Source organism: Vespa crabro, chromosome 2 (assembly GCF_910589235.1).
Source record: "Vespa crabro chromosome 2, iyVesCrab1.2, whole genome shotgun sequence".
Classification (NCBI taxonomy): domain Eukaryota; kingdom Metazoa; phylum Arthropoda; class Insecta; order Hymenoptera; family Vespidae; genus Vespa; species Vespa crabro.
The window spans coordinates 14,388,213-14,411,037 of NC_060956.1; the positions used below are offsets into that span (position 1 = coordinate 14,388,213).

General features: G+C 33.3%; 1 protein-coding gene across 1 annotated transcript in view; it reads right to left on the reverse strand.

The window, feature by feature from the left end:
* Positions 1 to 21,516, reverse strand: part of LOC124432919 (sodium/calcium exchanger 1) — a 72,447-nt gene extending 50,931 nt beyond the window's left edge. The window contains exons 1-3 of the mRNA XM_046982258.1: positions 19,291 to 21,516; positions 18,284 to 18,556; positions 5,929 to 6,020 (exon numbers count right to left, since the gene is read on the reverse strand). Coding sequence (XP_046838214.1) covers positions 5,929 to 6,020; positions 18,284 to 18,556; positions 19,291 to 20,639 — 1,714 coding nt within the window. The 5' untranslated portion in view covers positions 20,640 to 21,516. The remainder of the gene's footprint in view (positions 1 to 5,928; positions 6,021 to 18,283; positions 18,557 to 19,290) is intronic.
* Between the last annotated feature and the right edge of the window lie 1,309 nt (positions 21,517 to 22,825).

Sequence of the window (22,825 nt, forward strand, 5' to 3'; positions counted from 1 at the left end):
GACTAATTGCAAGTGTTGCCTTTTCGTTCGATCGTACGATCCTTATATGCGAGTTACGTTACGAGTTACGATCATCAGTTATATCTTTTCCTGCTTCTGTTATATATTTAAAAAAAAAAAGTAGAAAGAGAAAAGGAGAAAAATAAAAATAAAAAAGCAAAACAAAAATTAATAAGAAGGAAAAAAATATCGTTGTGTAATTATCAAGAAAATTTGTTGGAAATAGAGAAATCGACGTTTCGGCAATGTTTCATTCTGAAAAAGAACTCATATATTTTCCACCATGAACATGTTAGAGGTAAAAGCGAAATCCTGTTTCTATATAGAAACGATGGGAAGCTTTTCGAGCGAAGCTTCATTGCAAATTGTTCCGAGGAATCGAAAAAAAAAACGTATTTTTCGTATCTTCATGATTTACATTGAATACTTGTCGTTACATCCTGCGATCTTTCCTCACAGCTTTGGAAGTAGGTCTTCTTATGCGTTTCAACGGGATTCCTTCAAAAAAAGAGGAAAAAAAGAGGGATGAAGGGTGGAGAGAGAAAAAGAGAGAGAGAGAGAGAGAGAATAGAAAAAGATAGAAAAAGGAAAAAAGAGAGAGAGAATAAGAAAGAGACAGAGAGAGAGAGAGAGAGAGAGAGAAAAAGAGGAGAGAAAAAAAAGAGAGAGATTGGCGTTTTTAAAATGTAGGTCAACGTTAGGAGTGGTTGTTTAAAAAGAGAGAAAAACTAAGGGAAATAGAAAACAAAACAAACTGTGGACCTCAACGAGATTGGCAGGTTCGACATTTTCACGTTCCCAAAGAATCAAAGAAAGCTTTTCGCGAATATCTATCAAAACGTCGAATTTATTTTGTCGTATATTTGTTCGATCTTTTACTTTTCTTCTTTTTTTTTTTTTACATTTTCCATTCTTTTCTTTTTCCCTTTTAATCGTTTTATCATGAATTTCTCAAAATACAAAAAGAATATCTGCAAGTGTAATCTTAAAAAAGTAGAAAAATCGGAACATGGATTCGAGCGATATTTGTTATTGAGTAGACAATAGAAGGGATAAAGATAAAACGTGGAACGATATTATTACTCGTTCGATTCGATGTCGAAAGTTCATTGCCAATGTCCTTCGGCCTTGGCCGATGCGAAAAGGGTTTCTTTCTTTTTTACCCTATGCCACTCCCCGTGTTCTTTCTCTCTTTTCTGATTTTCAGTCATTTATCACTCAAAGCCCATCCGAGTATATGCGGCACGACCTTGCAAAAATATATATATATATATACGTATGTATGTAAATATGTATGTATTTTTACGACTCTTTGCACTACGGTTATAAAATAGGGAGACAGAGAGAGAGAGAGAGAGAGAGAGAGAGAGAGAGAGAGAGAGAGAGAGAAGGAGAGAGGAGGCAGAAGAGGGAGAGAAAGAAAGAAAGGAAGAAAAAAAGAAAGAGGAAAGGAAAAAATATGCGTTTCTAAAATGTGGGTCAGTGGTATGGGAGAAACAAGAGGGAACAGCTGGAGATCGTGACAAAAGGAAGAAGAGGATAGGAAAGAAACGAACGATCCATTATCACGAAAGTATCAGCGTGCATGAGCAACGGGGGTTAAAGAATAGAAAAATGGAATGGGCTGGTAGGAAAAAGAGAAAAAAAAGGGAGGGAAAAAACGGAAAGAGGATAAGAGGAAAAACGTGACCGTGGCCGTACGATAAAGAACATAATTCCTTTCCGAAGGACGAGACTAGAATCGTAATCTTCATTACTCTCGTTATTAGCGTATCCTATTCACTGCTACTTTTTTCCTCGATCGTTAAATGCTTCATCGAACCATCCAACGCCCTTTCATTATTGATTTCACATTGATGAACACCACTTTTGTTTTTATTAATTACTGGGAATCATTCTTAATTTGTTTCTTTTCATTATATGTGTGTGTGTGTGTGTATATAAATTTTGTTTTTTATATTATTCATTCTTAATTTGTTATATATCTATTTGTTATATACCTATTTTTTATTCGTTATATACCTATATAATGTTATGTATGTGTATGTACACGTAGGTTTCACGAATTAAATTTTATTCTCGAATATTCTAAAAATTTATACTATAATTATAAAGTTAATTACGTAGACAACGGTATATTTATTCTCGTTTTGGCAAACGCGTTTCCCTGCTTTTTTTTTCATTTATTTCTTTTTTTTTATTTTTTTTTTAAAGAATAAAAATATATTTTGTTAACGCAACCGAGAACAATGTGGCAAATGCATAGCATAAAACGCGTAGAAATATATAACATACATATACACTTATATACACGGATATTTAAAAAAACATACGGCTTGCATTACGAACGTGGCATATATTAAGGTATTATTATCTTATATTTAGTAACGTTTTATTGTCCTCGTAAAAAAAGTATATTAATAAATGCTCGCCTTTGAAATTGCCGGTTTTATTATCTCAACGCCATTTATTTCTTTAAACCAGTTCCCAAAGTCAAGAAAAAAACGTTCAACCTTTTAAATTTTATCTTTTATTTAATGTCACTATTATATCATTCATTTTAGCCTTTTTTTTTATTATTTTTCTACATTCTATACATAGTATGAACGATGAATATACATACATACATACATAGATATATACACAGATACATATATATGTCTTTGTAGACACACATAGATAAATGGACGTAATAAGTATCTATGTATTTATTTTTATCTTTACATAAGTATATATGTATATTCGTATGGAAATCCATTAAACGTCGAATATTTCATCGTATTATTATTATCATCGATATTTCACTAGAAACTGGCGATACTTTTTCATTGAATATCCTTTATTTGTTTTGGTCAATGTTTCGAATTTCATATATCTTAGATAAATATCACGAACATACTTACAACGATATTATATTATTTTCTTTTTCAATATATCTAATATTTATGTATAATTATTATTATACATAAAACACCTATTTCTCTACATCTCTTTCTCTCTTCATATCTTCTATTAATTTTGTTTTCATAATACAAAACCTTCCTATGTCGAATTTAATTCAACGTCAGATTTTGTTGTTAACCAGTTTTATATCAAGTTGTTTAATCGAGTTGTAAATATTTAATATGAATATATGTATATAAATATGTTGTAGGTGTTAAAGTATTGTAATAAAGGTAAACTATTCGATACTAATCAAAATTGGTCAAATTACACACATACGCACACATACACGCAAACGCGCACACATATTCGCGAGTACACGTATACATTAACACATCGGTCAGTTTTTAAACGCTTAATAGCATTTATGAAATAATTGTAGCACTTATTTATAGGTGGCACTTATTAATAACATTTATGTGATTAGTTTTATAACGTTTATCGTTTTCCATCCAGAAATCATTAATTAGCTTGTCATGTGTCTTAGGGTTAACTAAAGAGGTTTCAAGGTGAGACAAAGCATGAAACGCGTTTGAATAATCCTATGATGGTATGATGCGCACGTAAGTTGAATCATGAAACAACACCTAAGCGCATTCAGAAACGCCAACAGAAATAATGGGAATGTGAGTCACGCTAATAATAGTCCAACCCCACTACTATCATCGGAGTTGTTCCGCCTGCTGCCGGATAATAATTTGTCTTCCCACTTCTCTCTCTCTCTCTCTCTCTCTCTCTATTCTCTCTTTCTATTTCTCTTTCTTTCTCTCTCCCTTTCCTACGTGAGATGACATCCTGAAAGCTGGATTAACAGATCTCGAGACAGAAACAATTCGAATTACTTCTCAATGTCACGTGATTAATATACAAAAGAACGTGTAATACCAAACGATTAGTATGTATACACCTACATGTGTATCATCAAACGATCGTTCTTGGAATTTTATATATATATATATATATATATATATATATATATATACCTATCTAAAAATAAATAATACCCAAGCCATTAACCTATTAACATGTAAAACGTGTATTTATGAAATTTATTTTCATTATAAAAATAATCTGAGGAAAGGATACTTTGGATAAATTTATAAAAGTTGTAAAAATAATAAAGTAGATATAATGTTTTATATTATATTAATGGAAACGAGAATGAAATAACTTTTTTCTTTTATTATTTGATTGCGCGATACAAAGAAATAATGAAATTATCATTATGGAGTTAATCATCTCTTAGACCAACTTCATAGATTTTGCTTCGTCGATGTGAAATCAATTCGATCAGCTAATTGATTATCTTTTTTCTCCATTCGCCCATTTTACTTCTTCTTTTTTTTTTGTTTCTTCCTTTTTTTGTTGTCAGAGTGTCCGAATGAGTCGGTAGCGAAATTTCAGGATTTTACACCCGGCTTTACTTTGTTTTTAAAACGATCGAATGAATGAATGAATTTCTGCATCTTGCCATAGGTACGTCTTGCGAAAAAAGAAGAATAGAGAGTACGAAGGATAAAATAATTATAAATAAAATAAGGTAATGCATATGCATGAACTTGAGAGCGAGTGTTACGAGTGAGGACGTTAGGAAAACTCGTAATATGCAAATCATGCTAGATCACCAAAAGTAAAAAAGTTACATTTTTGAAAAGAAATCGATCGACGTTTATGAAGCAACGTATATATAAACTATGATGTTAAATGTACTAACGTTTTGGGATGAGACTGACATAAACCTACAAAAATGAAAAAGAAGTATTTTCTTTTTTTTAAGCTTTTCAACATATAATACAAGATGAATACTAAAGTCTTTGGGTGATTTAATAAATTAATTACTCTTTTTTCGCCGAGAAATTTTAAACCGATCGTTTATCAAATTGTAAAACTATCAAGTTTAATTAAAAGCATAAAAAGTCTCAAGAAAAGTAGTAATTGATTTATAAAATCATTTAGAAACTTTTGCATCTCTGGTTACAATCTATACGAAAATACATTTTTGTATTTAATATTTTTATCATTAAAGATCAAACAGATATCATCGAAATTTATACGATATTCGATAATTATAACGTGTTTATGCAAAACTTACATTCAGTGTGACAAAATCCAAGTATAATATTGACGAAAGCATGACAAATTAATGAAAAGGAAACGTAATAGAATACTGTATTTCTCTGGAATAAATATATTTTCATATATTTATATATATATATATGTTTATATTTAGTTAAATATGTATGTACATAGATCGCACTTGACCGATATATTTAATGTATTTAAAAGCAATGTATCATTATCGATTCGAAATGAAGGGAGAAAGCGTAAAAAAAGTGCATTCCTCAAATGCATCAAAAAATAATATAAAAAAAATGAATGCCCGTACCGTTTCTCGTTGCAATCGAATGCACCTCATCTTTTCTTTCTTCCTTCCTTTAGAAAACACGTTGAAACAATGAGAGGGAAAAAAAATGTTCTCTCCGTATAGATTCTAACAGGGATATATAGAGTGAAATTCCGTGAATTTCAACCCTCTCATTCCATGCAATTTTAAAAAGTTATGAGGCATACCGATCAACGATCTTCTCGAACGAATTAATCTTCATTAAGAAGGAAAAAGAATTAGAAAAGAAATGGAAAAGAAGAAAAAAAGAAAGAAAGAAAGAAAGAAAGAAAGAAAGAAAGGAAAAAAGAAAAGAAAAATAAGTTTAGAATCACCGAGAGACTATAATCGGCTCCATTCATCGTCAGACCACTCTCATTCATCTCTTGCAGCTCTCTTTCTTCCCTTCGTTCTTTTTTCTTTCTGTTTTTTTTCTTCCCTATTTCTTTTTTTTACTCCATCGCGAAGAAACATCTCGACTAATAATGACCTGAGCAACTTTTCAACGGTAATAGTAAACAATTAAAAAGAATACGAGGAACATTAGGACACACACAATTAAATTATATTATTATTATTATATATATTTATTTAAAACTTACCTCCTTGTAACTGTGGTTCCCCAAGTTCAACATAAAAGAGAGCATCTTTTTCGTAAGAGTCTTCCTCGATGATCTCCATACTGACGGTTTTTCTAAAATCCAACAAGAAAACGAAAAAAAACGATAATTTTAAGAGATACAAAAAATTGTGCGAAAAAATCTAATAGAAAGAATGGGGTGTGGTAAGAGAAGACTCTCCCTCTCTCTTTTTCTCTCTCTCTCTCTCTCTTTTTCTCTCTCTCTCTCTCTCTCTTTCTTTCGCGTCATCGTTTATTATTTTATTTATGTAAATCCTCGGAATAGCGAGGAAGAAGGAGGGTGGTGAGAAAGGGAGGAGTAGGGTGAAAGGAAGGGGGAGGAGGTCGAAGGTAACGTGGTTATCTCTAAAATAACTCTGACCTTACACTTGAAGCCAAGCTGTGACGATAACCAACTCGTCGTCTGTAGAGACCCGAAGAGTCGACCGATAGTTACGATACCGTGCACAATTCTAAAACATACTATCATCACCTTTGATCGACCTATATGTATATCAAATTAATTCATGTTCACTCGCTTGTTCATCGACGCAAAAGAAATAAAAATGTTGTTGCTGCTCCTTATTAACGTTTGTTAAAGTGAATTGAAATAATGTAATATTAACTTTCGATAAAAATCATAAATATTTTTAATTTCCATTATAGAAGGATGGATGCTAAAGTCTTCCTAGATTGGTCAAAAGTTTTTAAATGATATCTAAAAAAAAAAGAATATAAATCACTCTTCTTCGAGTTAATCTTATTTTTTTTTTCAGATTTTTTCGCCCACCTAACAACTTCAGGCCCATCTAAAAATACCTCTAATTTTTTATGATTTTGCCTCAATCGAAATTTTAATGACATTTGTTAAAAATAGTCTCGAATAATTTATTTGAATTGGTATGTTTGAAATTTATGCGAAAAAAGAGAATTTCTTTAAAAAGAATAAACTTTTATTTCTCGTTTTGCTTCATCTTCGCATTTGCAAATTGCTTAATTTTTCAACCCTGCTTTTATTAACGACCGGGAGAGATATAAAAATTAAGTTATAAATAAGAATTCACATTTGTACAAAGATAATTATTTGGTTTTTCTTTTTTTCATAGTAAATAATATACTCGACCGCTGAGATAAAACGAGAACTCACTTTGTCCCACATTCTTAAAGATTTAAGTAACAATATGAAAGAATTAGCACTTTAATTTTTTTTCATAAAAGAGTATTATAGACTATATATTATCAGATTGTTACAGTGAAAAAAGTTTAAGAGCCGTTTAAGAGAATATTGCGAGGAAATATTAATAGGGGGAAAATTTGTTTGTATTTTGTAAAATTCGATAATTAAAAATTATAAATATAATATATTTTTATTAACTTATGAAGAATATGTAAATAGTGGAAATAAAATATTGATCAATATAGACATAGATGTGTGATATAAATAATGAGTATACGAGTTGACTATGTACGCTGTTCAAAGGAGTACCTCCTTTTGTTATGTCTCATTAATCCTAATTGATTAAAACTTCCAATTGAGCAGCTTACGGAAAATCAATTTTTCTTATTGGAATTTCCGACTCGATATGTAGATAAATTAAAAGAAGAAGACGAAAAAGAAGAAGAAGAAAAAGAAGAAGATGAATATGAAAAAAGTAATGGTGTCTCTTTACTTTTTTCCCTTCTTTTCTTCTTTCTTCTCCTAGTTTTTCTTATTTTACCAATCTCGTTTCGTACCTTCTCTTGACAAGGTACCCACTCGACGAACATCGCTCGTTATAAATCGAACGAACTAGCCAATCCAATCTACTGATGTTCGACTTTTTTCTTTTTTTTTCGTTTTCCAAAGTGTCGAAAATGAAGGAGATTAAATAAAGTGAGATAAAATTAAGGCCGTAGACGATAGTTGATAATAGCTTGAGCGTGAAAAACAAAGGAAAGGAAAAAAGCAAAAAAAAAAAGAGAAAAAGAAAAGAAAGAAATCGTTTGGTAATTATTGCTATATAGATATATAAAATAATTCAATAATTTAAATGGATCCATGTTGACAAGGCCAATAAATTATTCGATGATAAATGTCAGCGATCACCATTTACCCTTAAAATCTCTCTAATGAAAATGTTAAGCCATGGAAAATAGAAAAGCTGACGCGTCCGTAGCATAATGCTTCCTCGCAGAACGATAAAATTAGAAGAATTAAACCAAGTGACTAATTATATATCTATATACATCTGACATTTTCAACATTTTATCCTATGTATATCATCATAGAAAATCCTCCTACATTTTCGATATTTTTTTGTATATACAATATAAATATATATATATATATATATATATATATATATATATATATATCTTTTCGTTGATCTAGCCTTCTCAAAAGTTTATTTTACACTAGTAATTTAATAAAAATTCGATATTTGAAAAAAATTATTTTAAAATATAAAAGTGCATTGATTCTTGATAGATTATAAAGAAGATTTAAACTGAACCGTACGACTTCACTATTTTTAGTGTGATATGTATAAGTCTTAGGAAGAAGAAAAAACAAGAAAAAAAGTCAAAATCACAGAGGCAAATGATCGTCTTTGTTATTTAGTTTAGAAGAGAAAAATGACGGTGATATGAAAAATCAAGTTTCCACTGTTACCTCGAGTAGAGAAGCGTAAGGACAACTGTGAAATATGCGCAGACATTCTCTATACACGCGCCCTCGTATGTTTACACGGTTACGTAACATAAACTACTCCTCTTTTGCCGTCGCTTCGTTGCTTTTCATCCGTGCGAACTAACAAGTACGAAGGTACGAGAAAAAATTTTTTAATCCTCAGAGTTGAACTATACGAAAAAATATGAAATATCAATTCGATATGGTAATTTATAATACGACGATAATTCTTTAAAGTCCCATTATATTTTATCTTTGAAACTTTCTTTTTCTTTTTTATTCCGACAAAACTTCTTTGCTGAATCGAAAATTAAAAGAGACAAACAAATAAACAAACGAAATCAATAAATCGAAATAAATTCTCAGTTGATAGTTATTTTTACGTAGATACATATACATAGGTTTGTATGGCTTGCGACCCGGCTTTCACGAGCCGTTTCTCGTTCGTACGTACATACAGTCGTTCGTACATACATACGTAGTTACATAGATACGTATGTACATAGCTATCGCCATCTTCCTTTATCCAAGAGCTTTCGATAGATATATCAATGTCTCCCGGCTGTGAGCCGGCCGTGACATATAAGTGGCGTAAGAAGGGTCGTTGTGAACGGTTCGATTCAACTTTTCAATACTCCTCTAATACTTTAGCCCTCTATACATTTTTCCAAGCGGAATACAGGAGAAATTAAAAAAAAAAGAAGAAAATATTTGATAACTCGATATGTATACATCGTATTCGTTTATCGGAAATAAGTAACAATCATTTAGATCTCAATGAGAACTTATCGATCTGGAATCGATTTTATGAAAGATAACAAAATGTTAATTGTTCGATATAGTGTAACGTCGATATAACTCTCGTGAAAGATTGAAGAATAAGTTAACATATTCGAGAGTTTTTCGAGCGTACTAGTTTAAGATAAATATCTCTGGATAAACGTTTATCATAGAAAACGAATCGATCTCGTTCGAGGAGAGAAAGAAAAAAAAGAAAAAAAATGAAAAAGACAAAAGAAAAAGAAAAAGAAAAGGAAGAAAAAAAGAAACGATCGAAGAAAAATCCTTGATCACGTACGAGCTTCTGACCCTTTTCGAGCTCATAATTCTTTTCTATTCTCATTATGTTAGAAACGCGATATTCGCCTTGGTCGCGCATGCGACCACGATTAGAACTGTAAACGCGATACCAAGCTCATCTATTTTCTCCTATCGGCGTCGTCAACGTCGAAATTAGGACGGTCCCTTCATTATAAGCAATCTTTTCTAAATGTTCGATATAGATAGACAACTTTTCTCATTATTATTATTGTTATTATTATTATTGTTATTGTTATTCTTATCATTATTATCATCATCATCATCATCATCATTATTATTATTATTATCATAATCATTATTACTATTATCATTATTATTATTATTGTCATTATCATTATTATTATTATCATTATTATTATTATTATTATTACTATTATTATTATTATTATTATTATTATTATTACTATTATTATTATTATTATTATTATTATTATTATTATTATTATTATTATTATTATTATTATTATTATTATTATCCCTCAATGGGATGATTCGATGAGGGAGTTTAATTTAACCTTGTAAAAGAAAAAAGAAAAAAAGAAAAAAGAACCGGTAAAAAAGATCTTCAAAGATTTACGTAATCACCGGCATCTCCATTCGCATTAACTATTTATCCCCCCAATCTTCGTCGCCCTCGATGTCAACTACGATGAATTTATTTTCCCCTTTTAAATGCATTCCCCGCACACGTGGATGTTTCCTAATTAATCACGCTTCCTACGCCGAACGTAGTTAACGCGTACGATGATACACGACGATGAGTGACTCCCATTGCCTCGTTGGTACTCGCCAACAAATTTATTATACGACATCAACGACTACTACGACGATGACAAAGATCAGTTTCTACGAAAGCTATTAGAGCCCATTAGAAAACAATGGAAAGGCGTATTTACACGTACGAATACAAATGGAATAGATCTATGTATATCTCATCGTTTATTTCTTTCTTTGTATTTGATAGAATTAGAAAAAAAATCGAACTTGGAACTTTAAAAAAGGCCGTACAAAGGAAAGTACACTGCGATACATTCCGTAAGAAAAAATAAAAAAAGAAAGGAGAAAAAAAGAGAAAAAAGAGAGAAAAAGAAAGAAAGAGAAAGAGAGAGAAAGAAAGAGGAAGAACGGTCGAATTCGAGCTTTTCTCTTTTATTTGCCTTTTTCTCGGAAAGAAAAGAAATCTCATTCAAACGGCGAGAATACGCAGCTTCGTTCCCATGAAGCAATTTCTCTTTTCTCTCTCTCCCTTTCTCTCTTTCTCCCTTTCTCTCTCTCCCTTTCTCTCTCTCTCTTTCTCTCTCTCTCTCTCTCTCTCCCTCTCTCCCTCTCTTTTTCTTTCTTTTTTCCCATCTACACAGACTAGTCGTAAAATTCTTCGAACGAATTTGAAAGGAAAGTAAGAAAAAGAGAGAGAGAGAAAGAAAGAGTAAGAAATCATCATAACTCGTGACAATCTCGACTTTAAAGACCGTAGATCTTACCTAAACGGATTCGATATGGATATTTTAAAAGATCCTCTTTTCAATTTGCACTTTAGATGAAATTTTATTTATCTTCGTTTAATTCAGATTTATTAATTTAAAAGAGATTTATTTTCCTCAAAAGATTTCACGAATGGTTCCCGTATTTATCCTTCTATAATAACGCAAAATAAACGGGCTAAATCGTTTCGATGTATCGGCTTTTAACGTTCAATAAACAAACCGAAAGAAAGTTTGACCTCTAAAATGCTTCGAGACGTTCATCTCTTTTAACGGGGATTTACGTCTGAAGAATTGACGGCATCACCCTCCTCTTTCTCCTCCTCCTTCTCCTTCTTTTCACCCCCTTCCTTTCTTTTGTCTTCGTAAATGTCCCTCTGGCTCTTTCAACTTTTCTCTTAAACCGTTCACGAAGGCAACATGGAGGTAACACCTTTTTGGATAACGTTTCACGCACCATAGACGATAAACGTAACAACATCGACTCTACTAACTGTAAACCCCTTTCTCCAACTTTGCTTTTTTCTTTTTTGTTCTTCTTCTTCTTTGCGTGAACATCGAGGGAAAAGAAGAACGTGAAACGGGAGAAGCAGTCTAACGAAATGGAAAGGTCGTTTTCGAAATCGCTTCGTTACACATGGCTAAACATTTTCAAGAGATTTTGTTCCTATAAATGGAATTAACGTTCTTTTAACATCTTCCTTTTCTCATTTTTCGAACATTAAAAATTATGAAGAAAGTAAAAAAAGAACGAAACAAGTGAAAGGAATCCAAAAGAAAGTAATCATTTCGTTTATTAATCTCTCTCTCTCTCTCTCTCTCTCTCTCTCTCTCTCTCTCTCTTTCTCTTCCTCTCTCTCCCTCTCTCTAATCATTTTACAACAATACAATTTATGATAAAAGCATACATTGTATATGTAGTATTAAAAACTATGATACTAACAATGACATACAAAAGAAAGTAATCATTTTGTATACTAACGTCTTTATCTTCCTCTCTCTTTCTTTCTTTATTTCTTTACATTTTTCAATGATAAAATCTATGATAAGAGCAAAAAAAAAAAGAAAAGAGCGTGAAAGAAACACAAGAGATAAAGATAAAGACAGAGACATAGGAAGAAAGAGTGAAAGAAAAAGAAAGAGATCATTTTGTTTACTCGTATGGTAAAAACAAATACCAATCGAATATCAATACTTCAACACTAGAATGCTGTTTATACAAGTATGTCCAGAATAGAAGGTAAGTATATCTCTCTCATAACATCAGTACGGAACATTAAGTATAGAGGACAAATGTCAGCCATAGAGATATATATTGTATTATTCCTTCGAATACATTCCACTCAATATGTATTCGATCGTTTTTTAGATCATAGGAAAATGATAAAAGAGGACGAAATACACTCGTCAACGTTTTGTTAGATTCCTATCGATATCTTAAAGGTATCCTTATTGATGATATCCTTACATTCGACATTTGTAAATAATGTCTAAACAGAAATCCCATAAATCGTATTAAATTCATCTTCCATTTATACAACGTATAAACGAATATAGATACTGTATGTAACCCTGGAAGGGTATTCCATTAGTTTAGTTTGGCTTAGATGTATGTACCTACGTGCGATGCTTTCCGATGAGAAAATAAGACAAGGTCGATAAGATTCACACCCATTTGAATGATGAAAGAGAGTATGGCAGCTCGTAATCGAAATCGTACACTTCAAGTTCAAACTCGATGAAAGTTTGTAACACATAAAATGAAAATAATTAATCTTTCTTTTACTATATGGTATTATTCGTTATATATATATATATATATATATATATATATATATATATCATATATCACATTTTCGTGTCCCGTTTTAAGTCCCTTCAAAAATGTAGGTCATCCCTTCGTTCGCTTATCTATCCTAATGTTTATGTAGTATATACGATCGTTCCATATCCAAGAGCTATAAACACCTTTCCAACAAAGTTATAAGGCATTGACATATTCTTGTAAAGAAAACGAAAAGAAAGAGAAATAAATAAGTAAAAAATAAATAAATAAAAAGCTAATCGATGAAAGAAAAAGGTATTTGTCGTAAAAGTGATTCGTGAAAATTCATGTAGTGATCATTTTTATGAGAAACGATTATAATTAAAAGTAACTAATTACTTAATCCACGCATACCTTCAATCCTCGTTTACTTCACGTTTATTACATTTGATCGTTGACTTAAACTTTAACTGTGAATTCGATCAACTGATCTCTTTCCATCTCTTTCTCTCTCTCTCTTTCTCTCTCTTTCCCTCTCTTTACCTGCTTTATAATTAAGGACAATTTATTATATTCTCTTCATAGACCATGATCAAGCAGTCATGGCTGACATCGTTAGTATTCATTTTAGAAACCATGAAGAATTATGATCTCGGCAAAAGTCATGCTCGTAAATTTGCGGACTGCAATCGGAGGGTAAGAAGACGGTGGTTGAGAGAGTGAGAAGGGGGAGGGGGAGTTCATGCAAGAGCGAAAATGGCTGGGAAGGCAGAGAGAGACAAAGATAGATAGAGAGAGAGAGAGAGAGAGAGAGTGAAATGCAGAGAACGGAGAACATGGATCGTTCATCGATTAATTCTTTTGGAATTCGCAAATTGTTCCGAGTACTATGTCTTCTCCGATTGCAATCTTCGATCGCGTGACTTTCTACGAGAACAACCAAGAGTTTGAACAGTTTACTATCGTATATTACCTACATATGTTGTTGTTGTTGTTTTCTTTTTTTTCTAATTTTTTTTCTCTTTTTCTTTCTTTTTTTTTATTCTTTTTCTTTTCAATAAAACGCAATCACATCTCCGATTTCATTTATTGATAGAGTGGTAACGTACAACCACATAGATAAAAAAGAAAAATTGTAACGATTTCAAATTTATTTCAATTTGATATATCGATGTTATTCGTGATGTTTATTTCGAACTATTTTATTATTACGTTATTATATTATTTTGATTGTTATTGTTCTTATGCTTCTTATGCTTGGATGTTTTGATTATGTTTCGAGATTATTTAATCATCTATATAATACTACGCAACATTGAATTTTATCACTACCAAAGTTAAAATTATTACTTCGTATAATTAAAGATTTTTTTTTGTTTTTTCCTTATGAGTATTTTTCAGGTATAAATTGTTTTTGGATATATAGTATAATCATACCAGCGTAAGTAATATACTGTAACTCTTTTTTCATGTCATATAATTTGTTGATAAACATGACAAAAGATTTAATCATCGAGGGTTAAATCACTAATATTCTTAAACGATTAGAAATGCGTGCTCTATATTATCTTTATGATTGAATGGGAATAACAGTTGTTCGTTAAAATTTTATAATAATGTAAGAAAAAAAAAAAGAGAAAGAAAAAAAGAAAAAAGGGTAAAAGAAAAAATGATGAGATACGATTATCCGGAATAAGAATAACATAAAAAGATCCGCTAGTTTTTAGATAATTTGTAAAGTCGTAACATGCGGCTATAATAAATTCCATTTGGAGTCTGGTCTGATAGGTATTAGTTGTAGTCGAGAAAGATGAAGGACGGACGTGAGGCTCTTTCGTGGAACGAAATTTCATTCGTCTAGCGACGAATACCTAACCACCGCGTCGTAGCACGTCTTCTTCTTCCTTCTCTTTTTCTCCTTCTTCTTCTTCATCATCGTTCGCTTTGAACCAGAGCGAATTCCAATTTTCGCAATGAGTACAGGCGTATTCGACTTTTAAATGAGTTTTCATGGCGGAATTCGTAATTACCTGCTTTAGCTAGTAGATGAATCTCTCGCACGTGGACTCATCGAAATCTTATTTTAGCATCGAACTTCAACACAAAGCCACTTACTCTGTCCATTTGTCTGTCTTATTGTTTATTATCTTATTCTTTCTGAACTTTATTTTTATTTCTTTTTTCTTTTACTATTACTTTTTCTTTTTCCTTTTCCTTTTTTTTAATTTTTTCTTTCTTTAATTTTTTCTTTTTTCAACTCAAAAATGACCGAAGTACGAACGAAAGATGTTTAACGTTCCTTGAGAATTTGGAAACAACGAGGCCGTGATAGCGAGCAAGCTCATCGAGAACGTGGAAGTGAAAGCTCGGTTGTAGAGGATGGAGAAACACAAGGGCGTAACGCTCTGCATGCTTATAGGTCTTCCCGCCCCTCTATTGGCCCACTTTACGAGCTCCCGCATGTTTTTTTCCTTACGCTCGTTACAACGCATCATCGTCGAACCACTACCTTCATCTCTCTCTCTCTCTCTCTCTCTCTCTCTCTCTCTCTCTCTCTCTCTTCCTCTCCCTCTCCCTCTCCCTCCTCTCTTTCTTATTCTCGTGTCTCAGCGATCGGAAGTCGAAGGAGTAAAATGGAGGAAAAGTTTAGCGAAAGAAGGTAAAACTTGGCGACGATGGCGCCGTAAAGACGTCCAGACAAGACGTTGACTTTCCTTTCTCTTTCGAGGAAGGGAAAGTATTGACCAACGTTCTAGTTCAATTCTTTTCGAAATTGCTCTCTTCGATAGAGCTATTTTGATCGACTAGTAGTTTGAGTTTCAGTTTAGAGTTTGGAGAAACGCGAATATAGATTTTTTTTCTTTTTTTCTTTTTCTGTTTTCTTTCCTACAATAAGTTTCTCTCGTGTCGACCTTGCAATATCAAATCCAATGATTGCTTGATAAGAGGAATAGAAATGAAAATTATGATCGCCCAAGTGAAAACGATGAATCTTCCCCTTGTCCTTCTATATTCTTGTATATTCTGTAGCTTTTTACTAACTGAAGGAAAAAGATCATCAGAGGATCGTTAATAAATCATAACGTATAGCTAAGCAGTAGTTATCTTCTTAATACTATATCCTACTTTACATTACTTACTTCATCTTATCAGAAACACTGTCACATACGTGCGCGCAAATGTGTATGTATGTTTATTAATTTTTTGTTTGTAATTATAATACGATTATTTCATATATTTTTATATTAATAAATAATTAAATAATTAATTAAATAATTTAAAAAAAGATGTTAAAATATTTTTAACATCTGACATTTTAAGTGTGAATAAAATATTATAAGTGTGAAACAGTATGTAATAAATAATAAGTCAGGAGAGCATTTTAATATTTTGTTTCTCGCAAATATTTGTTGAATATTTGAATAAACTGAACGTGCACGTACGACGTATACATCAGTAACGCCCATGTAAAGATAAATTAGTTTTTCTGTTATCGGAAAAAGTGAATTTTCTCTGGCAACAGCTAATATTTTTTGCGAAAGGAAAAAGAAGAAAAAGTCATCGTCAAGATGAAATAGGATTCACTCCTATAAGGATGAATAAATCTTTGACTCCATCTGTAAACTTAATGAAAAAGAAAATAAGAGAAAAATCGAAAGATCTTACAACATACGGGTGCTTTGTCGATACTCTTCGCAAATTCTAAAGAGGAACGAGGTAAGAAAATGTCAAACACCGAAACAGTGCCAAAAGGAAAGAGAGAGAGAGAGAGAGAGAGAGAGAGAGAGAGAGAAGAGAAAAAATAAAGGAAACGAAATGAAATGAAATGAAAGAATAGCGAATAAAATGAAAGGCATAGGAAAAGCGTAGTTAATGGGCTCGTAAAGGTAAAATTATACGTACAAACTCCATAGCACGGTTCCACGAGCACGATCTCTATTACAGCAACCCACTGACCTAGATTCGTTTTAATTTTTTCTTCCATAATTTTCCGAAAAATGACCCGTTACAATTTGAAGCCGTTTCTACTTGCAAAGTACTGTTCGTGGTTGCTTGAATATCACACATATAGAATATACTATATAATATACTTATATTATATATACTTATATACTATATAAAGGATCATAATAGAAAATCAGTAAGTATTCGATCTTTTGTAATAAAAAAATCAATCGAAATTGTACAAAGAAATATTCTTATATCAGTTTTTTTCTTTCTTATGGTACGTAGACTAACACATGTTTCTCATGTTTCTGATTCGAACTGATTTTGATTCTTATCGATCTTCGTATACTATTATATCAACTATTTGTATATGAAGATTGATATCGATTAAATATCTACAATCTATTTTCTCGAAAACTAAGTGTTATAAAAAAAAAAAAATAAAAACGTGCTTTACAATTTGAAATAATTTTATTGAGAGTAATCAGTAATTTGCTGATTATAAAATAATTATTTTACTCATCTTGTATACACCTGTCTACGTAAATTCATATCTATAAAAAATAAAGCGCTTTTATATAGGTAGTTTATTATTGTATTATATTTATCATCAAGTATCAAGAATTCTATCCGAGTTTTTCAGTCCTCATTGTACCTTTTTATAGGGTGCGAAACGAAAACAGGCTCGTGACAAAGTTCGAGATATCACGCTCTTATATACTGTTCTTTTTCTCCTTTCTTTCAAGCTCGAGGCGATACGTGGTGATTTTTATCGATTTTTTTTCGTACCTATCGTTCGCTTAATCATTGCATGCTAAGTCGACACGCCAAGTCATCAAACTTATTTCGCTTATCACTCGAGAACTCTTTAAGTTGTATTTTTGAAAACAAAAAAAATAACACACACACAAACACATAAATATAAAAAAAAAAAGAAGAAAATAATAATTCAAAGTGAAAGTAAAAAAGAAGGTAAGAAGAAAAATAAAAGTTTTATCGTCAAGAATTGTCGACATCGCGTGGTTTTTCATGATCCGCGCTTATATACATACATATAATATATACATAATACATAAGTACGTATATGAACTACGAAGCCTGTTTTAATTAATTGCGGAGTAAAAATTTTTGACGTTACGTATCTATGATACGAAAAAAAAATCTCTTCTCGCCTACGTAATTGCCGATTATCACGTGATAAATCTCGATTATCCTATTATCCTTTCCGTTTACGTCATTACGTCGTTTACATATTTTATCTAGACATATACGTACACGAGATAGAAAAAGAAAGATACAAAGAGAGAGATAGAGAGAGAGAGAGAGAGAGAGAGAGAGAGAGAGAGAGAGAGAGAAAGAAAAGTGATAAACTCACTCGGTTTGATTATCTTCAAAGGTGAGAGATCCTTCGGTGTGAACATACTGCTTTCCCGGTTTCGCAGTTCCTTCGATCGTACGATAAGGAATGATGACGCGTCCTCTGGCGCCACTGTATCTCACCACCCGCAAAGGATATTGTCCGACGCTTTCTACGAGCTCGATGTCCCTCTCGGGAAAGCCAAATATTCCGCTGTGATCATCGTCCAAAATCATCACCGTCGCTAAGCTTGGTGACACCAGCATGGCTGGTTGCGATACGTTGCTCAATCTTAAACGAAAAATCATTAGAAATCATCAGAAATTTTTCTTCTATCTTTTTGCCATGTCGAAGATGTATCCTTTTTCTTTCATTTTTTTTTTTTTTTTTTTTTGTTAAAGAAAGATTAAAGAGAAAAACAGAAAAAACATCGATCCAATCTGAAAGAACTTTACATAATTTTCAAACGGACTATGAATGTTTGACTTTTATTTATGATGGCAAAGAAAATAAAAGAAAAATCGCAGGTACTTCGATATCATTTTTATATTAAAGAATAAGAAGAAAAAGAAGAAGACGAAGACAAAGAAGAAGAAGAAAAAGTATAAAAGTATTCGTTTCTCGTTAATGAGAGATATGCGTCAATGGTGCAAGAGTAGCTTGTTCCACAAACGAGCAATTTGGTAGCTCTTAATCCGAGTAGGAAGTACTTGTCTGAAGCATCACCGCTATGCTCTACTCGTCTCGACGCGGCTCTACTGTACTTCTTCTTCTTCTACTACTACTAACTCTTCTTAGTCTTCTTTCGCGGCTAAAACTAGTAGATAAGGACTCGAGTTTTCACGGTTAAAAGTGTCGGTTATCGTGCTTGATGAAAAAAAAAAAGAAAAAAAAAGAAAACTAGTCGGAAGAAGATCGAAAGAGAAATTATATCATGAAAAATATCATTTTCTTTTTTGAAGATCTTTTTTTCTTCTCAAATGAAAGATTTTAAAGATTTTAAAAGATTTATTGAATAAGTTTACCTGACGTAAAAATGTTCGTCTTCTTCGAAAAGTTCGTCGTCTATAACGGAAAGTTGTATCGTTTTTTTGGTCTCGCCGGATTCGAAGGTCAAGGTACCTTTGGCACTAACGTAATCAGAGCCAGCCTCGGCGGAACCGTCTTCGGTGGAATAATCGACGGTACAGGATTTATTCAAATCTCCGCCAGCTCTGGTAACACCGATCTCAAAGGTACCAACGTTCTCCATAACCGTGTAATGTCCTGGCTCGAAGAAGACTCTCATTGCGTTTACGTTTTCTATGTCGATACTCTCGGCCTCGGCCTTCTGTAATTCGGCCTTGACCTCGCTAAGATCGCTTTGAGCTCTCTCGCTGATCTTCCTACTGAGATTACCAGCACCGACCATTTTCCTTGTCGCTTGGACCCTGTAGAACGCTCTACTCTTTGGTCCCTTACCAAGTACCTCCTCGTGCGCCATAACTTCGAGTTGTTCCAACGGTAAAGTTGGATGTTTCTTTCTAAGTTCCCTCAACGTATTAATATAATCCCGACGTGTTTGTTCAAACTCCCGCGCTTCGGGCGTATCGGCATCGGCCAACCGATCGACCGTATGAAAGCTATCCTGTTGTGGTTTTATCTCGAGTTCGACTCCGCCGTCGGAATCGCCTGCCTCTGCCTGAACGATTACTCCTCTCTTGTTCATTCGGTAACCCTTATGAAGATATTTGTAGATGAGTAAACGTCGATCGGCTACGTAAGCAGTTAATACAGTTGCCGGAAAAAATGTAAACGTCAATATCCCTTCCCATACTTCAAGAACGCCCGGACTCGAGACCGCAAGTATCACATAGAGCCAGACGTAAGCGAATATGCTCCACGTGGCTGTAACGAAGAAGACCCGTAGATGTTTAATCTTTCGCGTCTCGCCGGTCGGTATTACGAACACACAGAGTGAGATGATCACGAAAAGATTATATGCCGCCGAGCCGACGATTGTACCCGGACCTAATTCTCCCGCTTGAAAGTTTTTCGCCCAGATCTCAATGATCGAGAGAAGTATTTCAGGCGCGCTACTACCAAGAGCCATCAATGTTAAATTAGCCACAGTTTCGTTCCAAACACGGACGATGACTATCGTTGGCTCTCTACCCTGTCGACGTACGACCAATTCCTTTTCCTTCGACGTGATTACCTCGATCGCCGCCATAAACCGATCGCTAATGATCGATACGCCGATGAACAGATAGAGAAGCAGGAAAAAATAAACGATTCCTCGAAAGATCAGGTCTATCAAATGAAGGTTTTCTAAGGGTGTCCATATCGGTATCATCAAACCCGGTTCGCAGCGTACCGTATAGTTTCCTGACATCTTGCTTCCTTTTTGCTTTTTTCCTTTCTATTTTTCTTTATCCTTTCTCTCTTTCTTCCTTCCTTCTTTTTTTATGCTTTCCACCCTTTTTCCTTTCTTTCAATAGGACAGAATCTCTTCGAGTGATTTTCACTCTACATTTTCTACACGTTCAAAAGAATATATACAACTTTAATTGTTACAATGAGGGTTGGTCCCTCCTCGTTAATCAGCAAACGACACTTTCACTCACACTCCCTATAAGCGACCGATCGCGAAAGATCGCGCACGCCCGCGCGCGTTCTCTCTGCGAAGCCCCGGACGAATGTCCCGATAGCCGGTCTTTTGTGGATGTATATGACTGTATATACGTGTATAGTGCGTGCGTTATGTGTATATGTGTATGTATTTAGTGTGCGTGCGTACGTAAGTGCGCGCGCGAGTAAGCGGGGTAAGCTCGGCTACCGAGGGCTACCCTCGGCTTTTTCACCACCGCGGCAGTGTGCTCCCATGGCGAAAAGAGAAAGAGAGACAGATAGAGAAAGGGAGAGAAAGAGAAAGGAAAAGAGAGAAAGAATTCTTCGGCCACGAGCCGGCAAAACCGTATGAGGCCGCGTTCGAACGAACACTGAAAGAGCCTGCCGGTGGAGAGCGAATGAACGAAAGCAAGAGAGAGAGAAAGAGAGAGAGAGAGAGAGAGACAAAGAGAAGGAGAAAGAGAGAGATAGTAGTGGGAGATACAGTCTATGTCTCTCAGCAATCCCGAGTGGCGGCGGCGGCAGCAAGCCTTCGTCGGCCGGCTTCCCTTGCGCGCTTTCGCTCCGCTCGCATCTTATCGTCCCCGTCGCTCTTTCTGCGAGCCGCGAGCTTGCGGAGCCAACTCCCTCCCTTTTTTCCTTCGCTCTTTCTCTCTTTCTCTCTCTCTCTCTCTTTCTCTCTCTCTCTCTCTTACTCTCTTTTCCTCTCTGTCTCATGACGCGCGCGCTTCCATCGAGTCCCTGCCAACCTTCGACGCAACGAAGAAAGCGCATGCGTTTCCACCTAGTCGTTGTCCACCCTCTTTCTACACCGGCCAAGCGACACCCAAGTAACTCGGCTCTGCTCGACCTCATTCGGCACTGCTCGGCACTGCTCGACTCGAGTTTCCCACCCGTTCGACGTCTACCACGACCCGCCCGGACTCTTTTGCCCATTACTTTGCCTTGTCTTGTCTACCTATCATCTCCAAAACTTTTATTCTTTCTACTTGACTTTCCTCTCGATAAATCCTTATCTTCATTTATCTTTTTATCAGGCTTTCCTACCGGTAAATTTTGGGATCGCGAAAGAATTATTGATACTCCTTCATTATTCGTAGAAAAAGGACCCTCTTATTACTCTTCTTCAGCGAATCGTAATCCTACGTTTATGTGAATCCGTAATATTTTTTATATAATATTTTATATAATATTTATCATACATATATATTTTATATATCTACATAAATATATATATATATATATATATATATATATATATATTGTCAAAAAGATTTATGTACTTTGTTTCTTATATGTTTATTAGATTGTAAAATCTTATGTCAAGTAATTATACTTGACAATTAGTAGAATATATTATATATATTATATATTTATATATATTTTCCTTGTAAAAAAAAAATGTTAAACTTGCAATGTGTTTTGACGATTAAAATATAAAACGTGTTCTATTCTTCTTTCGTTTCTTTCATAATGAATAATAAAATAATTTTTAAATATTATATATTAATCTTATCTTGTTTTTTTTTTGTCTTAAATTAAACAATTATGAAAGATTTAAAAATGTTATGTATTAGTTTTAAAGGAATTAAATATGGAGCCAAAAAGCATTGAAATTGAGTGTAGACATCTCGTGTTATGTAACACTGTCCTTTTATAACACTCTAGGATTTTCAAAGAGTGAGAATAGCAAAAATACGTACAGGTATCTACATGTACCTACAGAATATTTAATCCAGAAGATTGGTAACACATCTAAAGGATTAAAGTTATTAGTGTTATGCAGAGTCGATAACTTACCAACCTAGATCGATATAACATTGGTATTAAAATGTCGACAGTGGAAAATGTCGAAGAAAATTTTTAATCAATTAATATTAATTTAAATAATGTTTTAATCACCAAACACTTTTTTAATTAAAAATATAGATATAATAAATACAATAAAAG